The sequence below is a fragment of the Lactuca sativa genome, chromosome 1 (genome assembly GCF_002870075.4).
Source record: "Lactuca sativa cultivar Salinas chromosome 1, Lsat_Salinas_v11, whole genome shotgun sequence".
NCBI classification, from domain to species: Eukaryota; Viridiplantae; Streptophyta; class Magnoliopsida; order Asterales; family Asteraceae; genus Lactuca; species Lactuca sativa.
In genome coordinates, this window is record NC_056623.2 from 169,484,898 (window position 1) to 169,503,072 (window position 18,175).

An 18,175-nucleotide genomic window follows, 5' to 3' on the forward strand; every position below is an offset into this window, starting at 1 on the left:
TGTTGGATAAGTTGTCTAAGTCCATAACTATATTTTGTATGTACTTGACCCGAACCGACATGGTCCATTTGGGTTGCATGGCATCATGCATTTGGATAAACTAAAATGAGAGAAATAACACTTATGGTTTATTAATATATTATAAGTTCTAATATATTAATAATATTATTTAATTAGTATTGATCAAGAATTAATTTAGAAATAATTAAGTGATCAAAAGATGACTAATTAAATATATGGGTTGATTGTGTAAATCATCCATACTTGTAAAGTGGACTAGATGCTCCATGGATTATCAAGTTGGGCTAAGCTCCATAGGATGCTCCATGGGAGTTACAAACCCATGGGTCATGGAAATGAAGAGTCATGTCACATTAGGGTTTACATGGTGTAACCCTAGATATAATACACTATATAAAGGATACGAAGCTCACCAAAATCGGTTACTAGAAGCAACATAGAGGCCAAGCTGATTTCTAAGTGTGACATTATCTCTCAAAGTTTATTCCAAGAGCATTTGGTGTTGTGTGAAACATTTGAGGCATGACACTTGGGGTGCTAGGCTCTCAAGGTTTTCAAGGAATCAAATCTACTACAAAGTATGTAATTCTAGCCATCTTTTATGTTAAAAGTTCCCCATGAATGCTAGACAGGATTATGAACTTTGGAAATCATTTTTTTGCATGTATTTTAGACAAACATAGATCCAAGGTTTTTCTAGGGTTGCATGTACACTTAGGGATGTTAGAATGCTCATAACCCATCAGTGGTATCAGAGCTTAGGCTTGTTTGTTAATACTTGATGCAAAATAGTGTAAAAATCGAATTTTTGAGCTGTCTGCACAGCGGACTCAACGAGTCCATGAGGGGACTCGACGAGTCCAAGTGAAACTTCAACAAACTTGGCGAGTCAGTTCATACACTCGACGATTTGGCCAGGCAGAGTGCAGAATTTCGATTTTTGTTGCTCGAAATGGACTAGAAACATTACTCTAAACTGTTTTGGTGCTGTAAAACTTGTTTTAGATGGTGTAATGGTTGTTCTAATCCAATTACAATGGCTAATATCAAAATTACATGATTATATGTGTTCATATGTTCTTGAAATTTTGATATGAATATTCATGTTCTTATGAGTACTTGATAGATCACAGGAATTACTTGTTTAATGCTTAATTCATGATCTTTATGTGTTTTAATGGAGTCCATAACTTGTCCTCAAGTTATGGATAACCAAAAGTCACTTTGTATTAAATCCGTTAAAAGAACACATAAGTTACAAAAATGAAGAGACTTCATTTTAATAACTCATAAGTTATGAATTGAAGAGTTTTGTTAAGTTGCAAAACTTGCCCTCAAGTTTTCAAACATGTAAAGTTATCTTAATAAACTTTAGTTCTAACCCCTATAATTTTAAAAGTTTAAAATCAACCCTTATACTTTATAATATTATAAGTAATATACATATATATATATATATATATATATAAGATCAAGTCGTCTTACTGTTAGTAGGCCTCATTCACGCAGCCGGTCTATAAGGGGTATAAGGTTGTTGCCTATAAAATGACAGCTTAATGGGTGTCCACTCTCACCCACCGCTTCCTTGATAAGTGGAGGGTCGTTAGCCGAATGGGTAGGACAAAGACTTATAAAATTCTCATTAAAAGTATGATGAATATTATAAAGTAACTAAATCTTTTATTAAATTCCCAATCTTAGTTACTTTAGGAAAATGTGAATAAGGTGCTAATCCATGAAATTACACTTTACACTTTGTTTAAGTTGTTAGTAGAGTGTGTGTGGTTAATCGACACACTAACTTGGACTTAACAAGGTAGGTAAAGGGTGACTTAAGGTTTATTATAGGTCGGTGGAGCACGTGTGGTTAACCGGCACATCTATTGAGTGATAAACATTAAGGGTACCAAGTGATTTGCATGGTTACTTCACACCTCGTTTTGTGATCCTCGGCATCCCAGTCACAAAACTTGGAGGGCACACTTGAGATTGAAACACGCCTTTGAAAAGTTCATTGAATCGCAAAAGAGTCTAGGAATTTCTAAAAACCAATTAAAACCTAATATTTATACTCCCTCCGTCCCATTTTAGTTGTCAACGATACTATTTTGGTTTGTCCCAAAATTATTGTCACCTACTAAAAAAAGGCTACTAAAATTAACTTAATTTCCCATACTACCCTCGGTTATAGATACCACACAAAAATCTAAATAGCCTAATTACTACGGGCATTAATTGTTTTGAATAGAAAAGCAAAAGGAAATTTTCATCTCATAATGACGCATGCATAGTTACATCTAGTACTTTTTGTTTAGAAATGAGTACATCAAACATTCTCTTTTTTTCTAAAAAATGACAACGAGGGTTTTACACAACAAAATTAAAACTTCATCTTCTTTCATGTTTACATATCAGATCAAATACGAAGCTGCTTCATCTATGAGACTTTTTTCACACTCAATTTGTAATGGCAAATTACCTTGTCGTTCCAACCTACTCTTACCGATACGTGGTATTCGATAGTTATTGCCACCATGAACTTTTAAGATTTCTTTCATGCATGTTTGCAAAGTTAAGAAAACATTGTTAAGCTCTTGAGATTGCATCTTGTCAAATGAGGTTTGCACTGCAGAAACTAATTCATCAACCATATGAAGAACCTCTTGCTCTTGAAGTGATTGAATCGCCCAAAAAAATCCACGATCTAACACATTTAAATCTGGACTATTTGGGGATTGAAAGCAAAGACGAATATCAAATCCATCTTGAGACGATGCTTCAATAAACTCACTATCATTAACATCAATATGAGGCTTTGCATTATCTTGTTGAATGAATATTGGACCCGTATGGTTTGGTGGCCATTTAGCTTTTATAGCGGGTAAAACTTTTTCTATCAACCACGATCTCATTATCTCTTTAGTAACCGCTAAAATTGGTTTTGTCTCTAACGTTCCCGCAACATGGTTCTTAGTTGAAGGCTTAGCGGGTTCTCTTGATGTAAGTGGGAAGATTCCAATCTTTCTGGAAGAAATTTCATTTCCAAATACATCAAATCGTGGCTGAGCAACAGCTGCTAAAACAAGACTTTTGTAATGAATTTTTTGCTTTTACATGTTCTTGACGGTTCGTCCTCGCCGGGAACGAGGTAGTACCATTTTGATGATTTCGATATGTAAAACCATTTTTCATCAATGTGGATGATGTTAAACATATCATGGAATGTAGGATTTGAGTTAGGTAATGACCTCGTAATCATAGATAAACAAAACTCTAACCTTTTTGTTTTATTTGCATGGGTAAGATCCGGCTTGATGGCATTTGTGTGTGGTCTAAGTTCACCTTCTTTTATTCTTCTCTGTAAAGTTGATTTTGAAACACCTAATGATTTTGCAATAGACCGAATGGTTGTTCGACAACGTAACGGAATTTGTGAAACTTGATTCAAATCGAGTTGAACCCTTTTTCGCCCAACAACCTGTAACTTCTTTGAAGATAAATTAATTGTTGACCCATTTTCAGCTTGAAGTTTAACCCGCTTCCAAATACGACTTACGGTCCACTTAGAAACACCAAAAAGTGCAGCTACATCACTTATGGAACCCCTTCTCAACTCTCCATTGGAACTTTGTTGCAGTAAGGCTTGATATATATATATATATATATATATATATATATATATATATATATATATATATATATATATATATATATATATATATATATATCTTGACGTTGAGCATGACTTGTGTGTTTTTTAGTCGTTAAAGTTAAAGAGTTCTCCATAATCTATTGTTGTACGTAATGGAAAAAAGGTGAATGGAAATGGTTATAAAGATTCATTGAATTGATTATGGAGGGAGAACTTGGACCCAAAGTTTTTTATCTTATGATTAAATTTTTTCAATTTGGAGGTAAGCTAATTTACAGTAAAAAATTGGTGGGAAGACTTTGCCACGAATACATATCCTTTTCGTTTAACTAAATGAAGCATTTAATGGTTATTTAAATTGTTTAAGCTTTTCTTTTTATTCTATTTGAAAGAAATGGATGGACATTCTTATTTGTATTAATGCTTGATTAAGTGTATTAATTGCTCATACAAGGGTAGATAGGTCATTTTGCTTTAGAAAAGTTGCATTAAATGTATTTTTCTTAAACTATGTGTTTTTTATTTGTGGACAACTAAAATGGGACGGAGGGAGTATTTCGTTTTCATGGTGGAAATTGGTGAATCATCATTCACCTACCTTTCAAATATGTTATAGCTTTGATTATGACATCCCTCTTCTAAGTTATGATATATTGTGATTGGATCCTATCCTTAATATTACATTTGGGTGTTTTATTAAGGACTATCTTTATATCTAAACTAAACTTGTTCTCTTCTTTTAGATGTCTTCCAACAACACTGCTTCTGGCTCAAACCCTACCGGCTCCTTTTCCCTCATGAATTTATGTGGGAGGGTCATATTCGATGGTTCCAACTTTATGGATTGGATTTGGAACATCAGGATGGTGACTCGCTATGAGGACAAGGAATATGTCCTCGATAAGGAGCTAAAGGAGATCGATGAGTCCACTGCTACTCCCCATGAGATCGCTGACTTCCGGACTCATGAAAGAGATGCCACCAAAGTGGCATGCATCATGATGGATACCATGACAGCTGAACTCCAGAAGTCCTATGAGGAGTACTACCCTTCTGAGATGCACCAAGATATGATGGAAAGATACCATCAGTGGTCGTCAAGAGCTATATGAAATAATCTCCTCCATGATAACAACCAGCATGAAGGATGGAGAGTCTGTCACGAGCCACATGCAGAAAATGCAAAAGGTATGTGGATCGTTTGCTGAAGCTTAATGTGAACTTCCCCAAGGAGCTAGCAATAGATATCATTTTGCACTCCTTACCCTCGTGTTATGATCAATTCCGCATGACATACCACATGAATAAGGAAGAAGTCACACTCAGCAAACTTCAAGGACTCCTAAAGACTGCAGAAACATGTCGTAAAGGTACTTCGGTTGTTAACACTCCTACTCCTACTCCAAACTCCGCCCCTATCCTGGCAACCGGGAAAGGTAGAGGGAAGAAGCGGAAGAGCCCTTCGAAGGGAACCAAGGGTAAGACCCTTGATGGCTCTTCTTCAAGTGGAACCAAGAAAGGTTTCGTCACTCCTTCTGACCCAAAAGAGGCTGAATGCTTCTATTGTCATGAAAAATCGCATTGGAAGCGGAAGTGCCTTAAGTACCAGCAAGATGAGAAGAATGGGAAGTTAAAACCCAACCATGCAGGTATTTACACTATTCTATCTAATAACTCACCCTATTCTAACTCTTGGCTCCTTGATACCGGTTGTGGTATTCACATCTGTTTTGAGTTGCAGGGACTAAGAAGAAGTGAGAATGTGGAGCATGGAAAGATAAACTTGATCATGGGGAATAGGAAAGCTTCGCCTGTCACCAAGATTGGAGTTTATTCTTTGTTGCTAAGTAGTGGGTTTACTTTGGATTTGAATAAATGTTGTTATTCGCCAGAAATGGAAAGAAATATTATTTCCTTTCATGCTTTGTACAAACAAGGGTTTATCTTTTCTTTTGATAATGAAATTGGTGCAATAAATTCTTTCTATAATAATGTTCTTTATTTTGAAGCACTACCTTGTGATGGTGTGTATGAAGTTGTGTCTGTTGTAGATAACCTAGGAAATAATGTGTTGTGTATTGATTCTTCTAAGAATAATAACTTGGATAAAGCATCATTATGGCATTGTCGTCTTGGACATGTGAGCAAGAAACGCATAGGCCAGCTCCAAAACGATGGAGTCTTGGAGTCATTTGACCTAAAGTTAGATGATATTTGTGAATCATGCTTACTTGGAAAAATGACAACCTCATCCTTCACTGGTTCTTGTGCTAGGGGTGAAGGTTTGTTGGATCTGGTACATAGGATGTGTGTGGACCCTTCAAATCTTTCACAAGAGATGCTAATCGTTATTATTTGACTTTTACTAATGATTATAGTAGATATGGATATGTCTATTTAATCAAGCATAAGTCAGAGACTTTTGAAAGGTTTAAAGAGTTTAAACAAGAAATCGAGAATCAATTGGGTAGGAACATTAACATGCTTCGATCCGATCGTGGTGGTGAGTATCTTAGTATAGAGTTCATCGGCTATCTTAAGGAATGTGGGATTATCTCATAGTTGACACCTCCCAGGACACCACAGTTGAATGGTATGGATGAGAGGCGTAATCGAACCTTGTTGGACTGAGTAAAACTCAGAGCCCGAGTACTGAGGCTGAGATAGCATAAATGAGTCAAGTACATTATGCTTCTGCAGTAGGCTCGATCATGTACGCTATGACCTGCACTCGTCCTGATGTGGCCTTTTCCTTGAGCATGGTCAGTAGATATCAGGGGAACCCTGGCAATGCTCACTGGAATGCAGTAAAGAATATCCTCATGTACCTGTAGAGGAGTAAGGACTGGGTCCTTACCCTCGGTGGGAGTGATGAATTGAGAGTTGTAGGGTATAGTGATGCTAGCTTTCAGACTGATAGGGATAGTTTTCACTCTCAGTCAGGCTAGGTCTTTACCTTAAATGGAGGAGCGATTACTTGGAAGAGTTCCAAGCAGGAGACAGTGGCTGATTCAACTTGCGAATCCGACTATATAGCAGCAAGCGAGGCAGCAAAGGATGCGATATGGCTAAAGAACTTCATTGGAGACCTTGGAGTTGTACCAGCTATAAATGAGCCAATGGAAATTTTCTGTGATAGTGAAAGTGTAGTTGCCTTAGCCAAGGAACCAAGGGATCACGGGAGATCCAAACACATCGATAGAAAATACCATTTCATCAAACATCGAATAGAAGAAGGACTCCTCGTGGCAAAGAGGGTCTCATCGGATGAGAACCCAACAGATCCCCTCATGAAGGGACTGAGTTGGGTTAAGCATCTCCACCATGCTCGGAGCATAGGGCTGAAGGATGATATTAGTTTTAGTAGTTAGATAATTTTGAAATTTGTAAAGTGTAATTGAAATTTGATGATGAATAAAAGTTGTGTTTATTTATGAGTAAAGTTTTGCTATCTTTTGTCAATCGTTTACTATATTTCCTTTGCATGTTTTGACTTCCAAAATAATTATGTTTGGTAGATCATATTATTCGAACCTCCACAGTCGGTCATATGTCGGAAGTAAGTATAAATCAAGACTGTCATGATTGGTTGTAGAGGTCTAAGGTGTTGGACATGGCTACAACAATCATGAGTGCTCATAAGTTCTGAGCATTGGACTCAACCCACACTCACTGGAATCACTTCATGGAATTTATCTCGAGTGATCGTGAGACGGTAATATCATATAAGTCTTCAAACCTAGAAATATGACTTGTTGCCTATGAGTTGGTTATGCATTGATCGTACGAAAACGCATTGGTAACTCGATGTTATAAAACGTACTTTTGTGTGTGATTCAACAAGTAGTAGAACAAGCATATGAGTCGAATTTTATCTGTTCCTTAATGGATTAGAAGCGGATATCTAGGCCCCTTGATGATTTGGTTTTGACCTATGTATCGGGTCCGGTCAGAACCGAATTGATGTGTTCCATTTAATTCTATGTCAAACAAATCGGAAATCGGGAAACAAACTGCTCGACAATAAGTAAGACATTCTTCCATGTATTTTTCTGGATGATATCTAGAACAGAGAATTATATGATCACTTATCTTAAACGGTGTATCATCATCTTTTCAGTTCCAAGACACCTTGAAAGAGCTACGAGTGCTGATCGGTTCCTGAAGTCATACTTGTAGATATAGTTATTAGACTTATCCAAGTGGGAGACTGTTGGATAAGGTGTCTAAGTCCATAACTATATTTGGTATGTACTTGAACCTACCCGGCATGGTCCATTTGGGTTGCATGGCATCATGAATTTGGATAAACTAAAATGAGAGAAATAACACTTATGGTTTATTAATATATTATAAGTTCTAATATATTAATAATATTATTTAATTAGTATTGATCAAGAATTAATTTAGAATTAATTAAGTGATCAAAAGATGAGTAATTAAATATATGGGTTGATTGTGTAAATCATCCATACTTGTATAGTGGACTAGATGCTCCATGGATAAAGTTGGGCTAAGGTCCATAGGATGCTCCATGGGAGTTACAAACCCATGGGTCATGGAAATGAAGAGTCATGTCACATTAGGGTTTACATGGTGTAACCCTAGATGTAACACACTATATAAAGGATATGGAGCTCACCAAAATCAGTTACTAGAAGCAACATAGAGGGCAATCCGATTTCTAAGTGTGACATTCTCTCTCAAAGTTTAATCCAAGAGCATTTGGTGTTGTTTGAAACATTTGAGGCATCACACTTGGGGTGCTAGGCTCTCATGGTTTTCAAGGAATCAAATCAACTACAAGGTATGTAACTCTAGCCATCTTTTATGTTAAAAGTTCCCCATGAATGCTAGATAGGATTATGAACCTTGGAAAACATTTTTTTGCATGTATTTTAGACAAACCTAGATCCAAAGTTTTTCTAGGGTTGCATGTACACTTAGGGGTGTTAGAATGCTCATAACCCATCAATATCTCATTAGCCTCTCATGGCTATGCTCAAATAAGACCCTCCAGTCAATGTGTCTCAGTGGGACCCTCCGGTCCCACAACTCGGGTGGACCCTCTAGTCCTAACTCAGTAAGCTCAGGATAATACACAACATAAATCACAAATACATAATGCAGGATATCACAATACTCAATATAAGCACATAAGACCCTCTGGTCACACATAAATTACCACTCTAGGTAAGTATAGTGAGAAGAATCACCTCGTAAGCAAGCAAGGAACTGAATACTCCTCAAGCAGTCTTATCCGCACCTACATGTAATAAGCATCTCTAATTAACACTTAAAGATCAAAACTCTAAATAAACTTATGTTAGTCCCTCTTTAACACTTGGGATGGGTAAAAGACCATTTTACCCCTCCATGACCTCCATCACTCAAGTTTGTCCAAACCCTAAAGTCAACAGACGTCAACACTCGTTTCAACTGTCAATGTTGAACCAACTCGTCGAGTGCATCTATGTGACTCATCGATTCCTTCGGTTCCTCAGAACCCTCATGAAGGTCCGACTCAACTCGCCGATTTGACCCGTCAACTCACCTAGTTACAGTGTGTTCAGACTCATTGGGACAAACTTCAACCAACTCGCCGAGTCAGCTCATCGACTCGCCAAGTCCCTTAAGTCGAATTCTCATTCAGACGTTTTAAGGAAAAACTGATACCATATACTCCGAATCTATCTTCCTAAGGCTTGGATATCAGGTAAAGTTGCAAGCTTTACGTGAATGCATGGGATATTAGGCTCATAATGCCAATACAAGCTCCAACAAGGGCTAGATACACAAGAGCTTCCCTCTAACTCAATAACGCTCGGATCCTTGGAATCACAAGGCTCCCTATAGTCTAGATCTGAGGTTTCAACCTCAATCCATGCTCAAATGACTTATTGACACAATATGGATGGGAGAAAACCCTAAAAACTCCCTAAACCAAGATCTCATAAGGAAATGAAGAAAATCGCTGAGGAATCTCTGGATCCAAAAGCCTCCTATTGATCCAAACTTTGATGCTCTTCACTTCTCCTCCAAAAGATCACAAAAATGCCCAAGATTAAGTCTTTTTTCTCTCTTAGCTCACTCTAAGCAATTAGGGTTTCACACAAGGGAGTTGGGTGGCTGGTGAGGCGGAAATGAGGGGTTAAGGCCCTATAAAAAGGACACAAACCCATAGATTTAGGGTTTCCTCACACACCGCCAACTCGGCAAGTCAGCACTCTGACTCATCACGTAGGTCATTAAACCCACGTGGCCAATCTGACTCTACTCGTCGAGTCGGGCATACAAATCGTCGAGTCACTCATTCAATCCTAAAAATGAATATATATATATATATATATATATATATATATATATATATATATATATATTATACCTGAGAGTTGGGATGTTACAATTCTCCCCAACTAGAATCAAACTTCTCCCTCAAACTCATGCTCCGAAAACAACTCAGGGTACTGCTCGCCAATCTCGGACTCCGACTCCCAACTCCACTCGGATCCTCTGAGGTGCTCCCACTGCACCTTAACCAGTCGTACCTCTTTGTTCCTTAGGATCTTAACTTTTCTATCCAAAATTGCTATAAGCCTCTCAATGTAATTCAGGGTAGCATCCACCTAAATGTCCTCCAAGGGTACCACTGTCGTCTCATCGGCTACACAATTCCTCAACTGAGACACATGGAAAGTGTTATGACTCTGGCTCAACTCTGTAGGTAGCTCCAACCGGTATGCTACCTTCCCCACTCTTGCAGACATTCTGAAAGGACCGATATATCTGGGACCCAACTTTCCGCGCTTCCTGAATCGGATCACCCCTTTCCATGGGGATACCTTCAGGAGGAAAAAATCTCCAACCTGGAACTCAAGCTTGGATCGTCGTTGGTCTATGTAACTCTTTTGGCGACTCTATGCTGTCAGTAACCTCAGTCTGACCGGTTGAATCTGCTCAGTCGTCTTGAGCACTATCTTAGTGCTATCTATCACCCTCTGCCCCCCCCCCCCAACAGATGGGAGTCCGACACCTCTTCCCATATAAGAGCTCAAAGGGAGGCATGCCGATACTAGAATGATGGTTGTTGTTATATGAAAACTCAGCCAAGGCCAAATAAATATCCGAACATCCTCAGAAGTCCATAACACATGCATGTAGCATGTCCTACAGCGTCTGAATCATCCACTCACTATGCCCATCTGTCTGTGGGTGGTATGCGGTACTGAAGTGCAATCGGGTACCCAGCTCTTCATGAAACATTTTCCAGAACCTGGAAGTAAAACGCACATCCCGATATGACACTATCAAAGTCGGCACCCCATGTCGTGCCAGCACCTATTTAACATAGATCTCGGCCAATCTCTCTGCAGAAAGCTCTCACTGATAGCAAGAAAGTGAACGCTCTTCGTTAGCCGGTCCACAATCACCCATATCGCATCGACACCTCACGCGGTTCTCGGTAATTTGGTGATGAAATCCATGGAAATCTGTTCCCACTTCCACTGGGGAATCTCTAGTGGCTGTAACGGGCCATGTAGACGTTGGTGCTCCGCCTTAACCCGACGATAGGTCAAGCCCCTCTCAACTACCCATGCCACATCCCTCTTCATATAGGGCCACAATAATCTCTCTTCAGATCCAAATACATCTTAGTGGCTCCTAGATGGATCGAGAATCTCGATATATGTGCCTCCTCCATCAATTTACGCCGAGCTCCACCTGTATAAGGCACCCAAATCCACCCTCAGAAAGTCATAAGCCCCCGACTATCCGTATCAAACTCAGAAACCTATCTGATCACTCGCTACCTCTTAAGGTTCTCGGGCCTCACTGCCTCCACCTGAGCCTCTCAAATGGTATCGAAGACTGGAGTCATCACCGTCATCCTGATGCACACGTCTCGGATCGGGGCACTCTCTGCTCTGCGACTCAAGGCATCGGCTACCACATTAGCCGTGTCGGGCTGATATAAGATGTCACAGTTGTAGTCTTTCACTACATCCAACCACCTCCTCTGTCTCATATTCAGGCTGGGCTGATCCATGAGATACTTTAGACTCTTGCGGTCCATGTATATAGTACACCGGACTCTGTAATGATAATGGCGCCAGATCTTGAGGGAGAACACCACTGCCCCCAACTCCAAATCGTGGGTGGGATACATCGTCTCATGAGGCTTCAACTGCCTCGATGCATAAGCTATCACATGCCCTCTCTGCATCAACACCACACCCAGTCCTAATATAGATGCATCACAGTATACGACAAAGTCCTCCACTCCCTCGAGAAGGGCTAACACTTGAGCTTCGCACAATCTCTAGCGAAGAGTCTGAAATGAGGTCTGCTGCTTGGGCCCCTAGGCAAAATTAATACCCTTCCAGGTCAATCTGGTTAGAGGAACAGCGATCTTGGAGAAATCTTTGTTAAATCTCCAATAGTAGCTTGCCAGACCCAGAAAACTCCTGATCTCAGACGGGGATCTCGGCACCACCCATCTCATAACTGCCTCAATCTTGGCCGGTTCGACCAATATCCCATTTTGATTAACGAGGTGCCCCAGGAACTGGACCTCTTGTAACCAGAAATCACACTTGGGGAATTTGACATAAAGCCTCTCCGATCTCGATACTCTAAGAATCTCTCTATGGTGCTCCTCGTGCTCCTCTCTGGTTCTCGAATACACTAAAATATCGTTGATGAACACGATCACCGATAGATCCCATATAGGCCTGCACACCCGATTCATGAGGTCCATGAACGCTGCCGGTGCATTGGTGATCCCGAAAGGCAACACCACAAATTCGTAGTGCCCATAACGAGTCCTAAAGGTTTTCTTCTGTATATCCTCCTCGTAAACTCTCATCTGATGATATCCAGATCTCAAATCAATCTTGGAGAACGAAGATGCCCCCTGTAACTGATCGAATAAATCGTCGATCCTTGGAAGTGGATAACGGTTCTTGACCGTCAGCTTGTTCAACTCACGGTAATCAATGCACATCCGATGTGAACCATCCTTTTTCTTGACAAAAAGAACCGGAGCTCCCCACGGTGAGCTATTCGGTCTGATGAACCCCTTCCCCAGCAGCTCCTGGAGCTGTGAGGATAACTCCTGCATCTCTCATGGCACAAGGCGATAAGGTGCCCTGGCAAAAGGTGTCGCACCCGGAACCAAATCAATCCGGAACTCCACCTGCCTCTCGGGAGGCACTCCCGGCAAATCCTTGGGAAAGACATCCAGAAACTCGCACACTATTGGGACCTCGAAGATAGAAATCGACCTCCTTGTAGCAACCCACATATCCATCACATATGCCAAAAAAAGCCCATACAACCCTGTTGTAGACTCTGTCTCGCTCTAGCAGCAAAGCAGAAAGCTGATCCAGATCTGGTACCCTCGCTATACACCATAAGCACTCCCTTACTAGGGTCTCATATAGTCACCAAATGACGCTCTCATTCGATCATAGCTCCAAACCGACTCATCTAGTCCATGCCCATTATGACATAGACATCACCCATCACAATAGGTACCAGGTCTATGGGGAAATCGACACCAAAAATCTCTAGTACACATCCTTGGAATACATTAATAGCAAAAACCGCATGCTCATCGGCTATAGAAACCCCCATAGGTCGACTCAACGCCTCACATCGGATATTGATGTGACGACTAAAAGCTAAAGACACAAAGGATCGACTCGCACCCGAGTCAAATAACACCAAAGCAGGTACAGAACTCACAAGAAAAGTACCTATAAATAGCATAGAATGAGCACAACAAATCTCAAAATAATATAAATAAGGAAATACATACCAGCCACGACATCAAGTGTTGCACGAACCTCCTACGCTTTCAACTGAAAATCTCTCCCACGAGCCCTCAGATCCTTGGCCTTCACCGGCCGACTATCAGTAGCACGCAAAGCAGCAAGAGTGGAACCCTAGTTTGATCCATGAAAAAGTTGAGGGAACTCAGCCCCCAACTCTCGCATCAGCAGGCTTTGCCCGCTTCGTCGCTGGCTGTGACTGTACCGGTCTCCGGTATCTACTGTGAGACTCCCCCTCCTCCCTGGCCTGTAACTCTAACTCAATCTCCCTCCGTCGGGCATTGGTCTGCAACTCGGCCAATGTCCGGTAAGACGAGTTCACCACGAACTCCCGTATATCCCTCCTCAGAATAGTCAGATGATGACTCACACGTGCCTACTCAGTAGACACATACTCAGGGCAAAACAACACCCTATCATGGAACATCCTCGAAATCTTTGTCACATATTCTGTCTTCTGCTTGAGAGACAGAAACTCATGGGCTAACTGTTCCCTCTCCACCTGGGGAACATACTCGTCTCGTAACAACTGCGTAAACCTCTCCCACGACACTGCAACATGATCTGCAATGGTAAAGTTGGCTGTCACAAACTTCCACCAGTCCTTCGCTCCCAAGCGACGCTGGTTCAACGCTAACCGAACTCTCAAATGCTCTCGGCATGAACACGTGTAAAAACTATTGGCTTTTGAGCATTATAACACTCCTAAGTGTACATGCAACCCTAAATACCTTGGATCTATGTTTTCTCTATTATACATGCAATTATGAACATCCAAGGTATTATCCTAATCTAGCATACAAAATAATGAATATAACAAGATATAATACATACCTCTTTGATGTAGAATGTCTTCATGAAGCTTGAGTGCCTAGTGCCTCAAGTGTGACACCTCAAATGGTTCACACAACACCAAATACACTTGGAATAACTTGACAGAAACTTGAACACTCCTAAAATCGGCTATCCCTTTCTTATTCTTCATAGTGGCCGATTTTTCCCAAAGAATATGATCTTATATAGTTGTTACAATTAGGATAAACCCTAATTTTCATGGCCTTCCATTTCCTTGGATCCATGGGTTCAAATACACCATGGAGCATCCATGGACCATCCTATGGGTTTTAGCCCAACTTGATTATCCATGGAGCATTAGCCCACTATACAAGTATGGATAATTTACACAATCAACCCATATATTTAATTAGTCTTCTTTTGATCACTTAATTAATTCTAGATTAATTCTTGATCAATACTAATTAAATAATCTTATTAATATATTAGAACTTATAATATATTAATCAACCTTAAGTGTTATTTCTCTCATTATAGTCTGTCCAATTGCATGATGCCATGCAACCCAAATGGACCATGCCGGGTCGGGTCAAGTCTTACCAATTATAGTTATGGACTTAGACATTAATCCAACAAAAACATCCCTTGATGTCGGAGATCCATCTCATAGCAGCAATTAGATCTTGAATCCCATCAAAATCTCGTGGCTTCGTGTTGCTGAATTCCCAGAACAACAACGAGCCACCTCCCTGTGGTCTAGCAGCGGCAACGGTTGCAGTAGCTGTAACAACATCAGCCTCGATAACAGCGGCATACCGATCATCAAATGTATCGATCAGGGTGGTTTTAATAGACCTAAACATCTTCGGTATCGCCTCTCGAATGGTTGCGGCCACCTCCTCATGGATGATCCTGCGGATCTCCTCATCACTAGCACCACTGCTCTCGGGGTTGTGGCGTGTACCCACCATGATGTCTCTGAAACACAATGCAAAAATCATCAAATACTCACTCGAGCATACTCACACTCGATTTCCCGCCCCTACATGCTCCTTAGTACCCTAAGGATTTTTATGTGGGTTGCATATAGAACCGGTGCTTTCAGTAGTACGGGTCCAATACTACCTTCCACACCAACCTATAGTCACCCCAAGTCCTCCTCCCTAGGATTCCAATACACAAGTACTCTATCTCTCACAGATATTAGGCTACTCTCTCAGTAGACTCCTCATATACTCATCTAGATATCTCTCCTAGATTAACCCTCGACTCAGAACTCTTTTTAAGTGATTCCTGCTAGATACTCTTACTCAGTACATACCCAAGGCAACCACAAATAGCAACAATTCCTAGGCTAAGGCAACACAAATCAGGCAACTCCAACCCTAAATATGAAATACCTAGCCTATCCTCTAGTATGTATCCCTAACATCTCATAAATATCTCATAACACAAATAAGTAAGGGTATTTTGGGAAATCACAGTCCGGGCTCTGGCTAATTGTACACACTGCTCCAACTCGATTTTCTCTTAAAACTCTTGCTCTTTTTTAGAAAAATCATTTCTGTTGAAAATTTTCCTCAAATCCTCAGTTTGAGTCCAGACACACCCGAAGGTGTATCCGAATCCCTCAAACCAAGGCTCTGATACCAAATTGTAACATCGTAAATTTCCAAACAAATTTTTCATTTTAAAATCACATTAGTTTCATTAATCACAACCATACAAAAAACCCAAATATTAAGTTATCAAAAACACATGTTCATAAATTGTTCTAAGCACAATCCAGGATCCACAAAATGTAACTCTGCCTCATGTGTACAATCAAGCCAGCGCCTTCCTGTGATCTTAAGAAGTACCTGAAACACATAACGCATAACACGGTAAGCACAAAGCCTAGTGAGTTCCCCAAAATACCACACATATCTCATTAGCCTCTCATGGCTATGCTCAAATAAGACCCTTTGGTCAATGTGTCTCAATGGGACCCTCCGGTCCCACAACTCGGGTGGACCCTCTGGTCCTAAATTAATAAGCTCAAGATAATACACAACATAAATCACAAAGACATAATGCAGGATATCACAATACTCAATATAAGCACCTAAGACCCTCTGGTCACACATAAATTACCATTCTAGGTAAGTATAGTGAGAAGACTCACCTCTTAAGCAAGCAAGGAACGGAATACCCCTCGAACTAGCCCTCTCGAAAATACTCGATACCCGAATTATCCGCCTGATTTTTTAGGGTATCGGGTAAATTTTTTCGGGTAATCGGGTAACCCGGTTTTTTCGGGTCGGGTAAAGGGTACATTGTTTGGGTTTCGGGTATACCCGAATTATTTTAAAAATTCCTCTTTTTTAGAGCTTGTACTATATAGCAGATATTTGATCACACTTAAACTAACTATCATTATTGTAAAACATGAATCTATTTATTATGACAATATGACACTAACAATATTAAAAGTAATTGTTTATATATCATCATGTTCTTTAAAACTTAACTGTTTTCTAAATTATAGTTTTTATTGCAACTAACAAACTCATTATCTTGACGAAACTTCAGAACATGACAAAACTTTTGGCTACAATTATCTTAAACATTTTAAACTTTTAAATTAAGATCTTTAAGTATTTGTTTTTTTTAACATCTTATTAGATTAGATTAAGTTGTTTAAAAATTACTTGATATCTCAGGTATTATTGACTAAAAAATCTCAATGTTCAAAGTTTGAGTAAATTCGTTTATGTCCCGTTTGTTTATATAAACAAGACTAATAAAACACGACGTATTTATTTCATTAAATTTATTTTCAGGTGAAATTCAAAAAAAAAATTATATATTTCGAGTAATACTCGAATTACCCAAACCTGACCCGATACCCGAATTACTCAAATTTAGTTTGGGTAGGGTAACGGGTATTTTTTCTAACATGAAAAACCCAAATTACCTGACCCAAAAATATTACCCGATCAACACCCCTACTTCGAACAATCTAAACCTCGCCTACATGTAATAAGCATCTCTAATTAATACTTAAAATTCACAACTCTAAATAAACTCATGTTAGTCCCTCTTTAACTCTTGGGATGGGTAAAAGACTATTTTACCCCCCCCCCTCCCCCAATGACCTCCATCACTCAAGTTTGACCAAAACCCTAAAGTCAATAGAAGTCAACACTCGAGTCAACAGTCCATGTTGACCCAACACGTCGAGTCCCTTCAGTTCCTCAGAACCCTCATGAAGGTCCAACTCAACTCGCCGAGTTGACCCGTCATCTCGCAGAGTTACAGTGTGTTCAGACTCATCGGGACAAACTTCAACTGACTCGTCGAGTCAGCTCATCGACTCGCCGAGTCCCTTAATTCGAATTCTCATTCAGACGTTTTAAGGTAGAACTGATACCCCATACTCCGGATCTATCTTCCTAAGGATCGAATATCACGTAAAGATGCAAGATTTACGTGCATGCATGCCATATTAGGCTCATAATGCCAATACAAGCTCCAACAAGGGCTAGATACACAAGAGCTTGCCTCCAGCTCAATAAATCCCGGGTCCTTGGACTCACAAGGCTCCCTGCAGTCTAGATCTAAGGTTTCAACCTCAAGCCATGCTCAAATGAGTTAATGACACAAGATGGATGGGAGAAAACCCTAAAAACTCCCTAAACCAAGATCTCATAAGGAAATGATCAAGTTAGCACCTTTTTACCTCCAACTAAAGCAAATCTCTGAGGAATATCTGGATCCAAAATCCTCCTCTTGATCCAAGCTTTGATGCTCTCAACTTCTCCTCCAAAAGATCACAAAAATGCCCAAAATTAACTCTCTTTTCTCTCTTAGCTCACTCTAAGCGATTAGGATT

At 40.0% G+C, this 18,175-nt stretch overlaps 1 protein-coding gene across 1 annotated transcript; it reads right to left on the reverse strand.

Moving 5' to 3' along the window:
• Positions 1-2,432: 2,432 nt before the first annotated feature.
• LOC111885068 (uncharacterized) lies at positions 2,433-15,164 on the reverse strand. Its single transcript, XM_023881357.1, has 2 exons — positions 14,942-15,164; positions 2,433-3,097 (listed from the first exon to the last, which is right to left on the reverse strand). The coding sequence occupies exons 1-2, from the start codon at positions 15,162-15,164 to the stop codon at positions 2,433-2,435; spliced, it is 888 nt and encodes a 295-aa protein (XP_023737125.1).
• Positions 15,165-18,175: the final 3,011 nt, after the last annotated feature.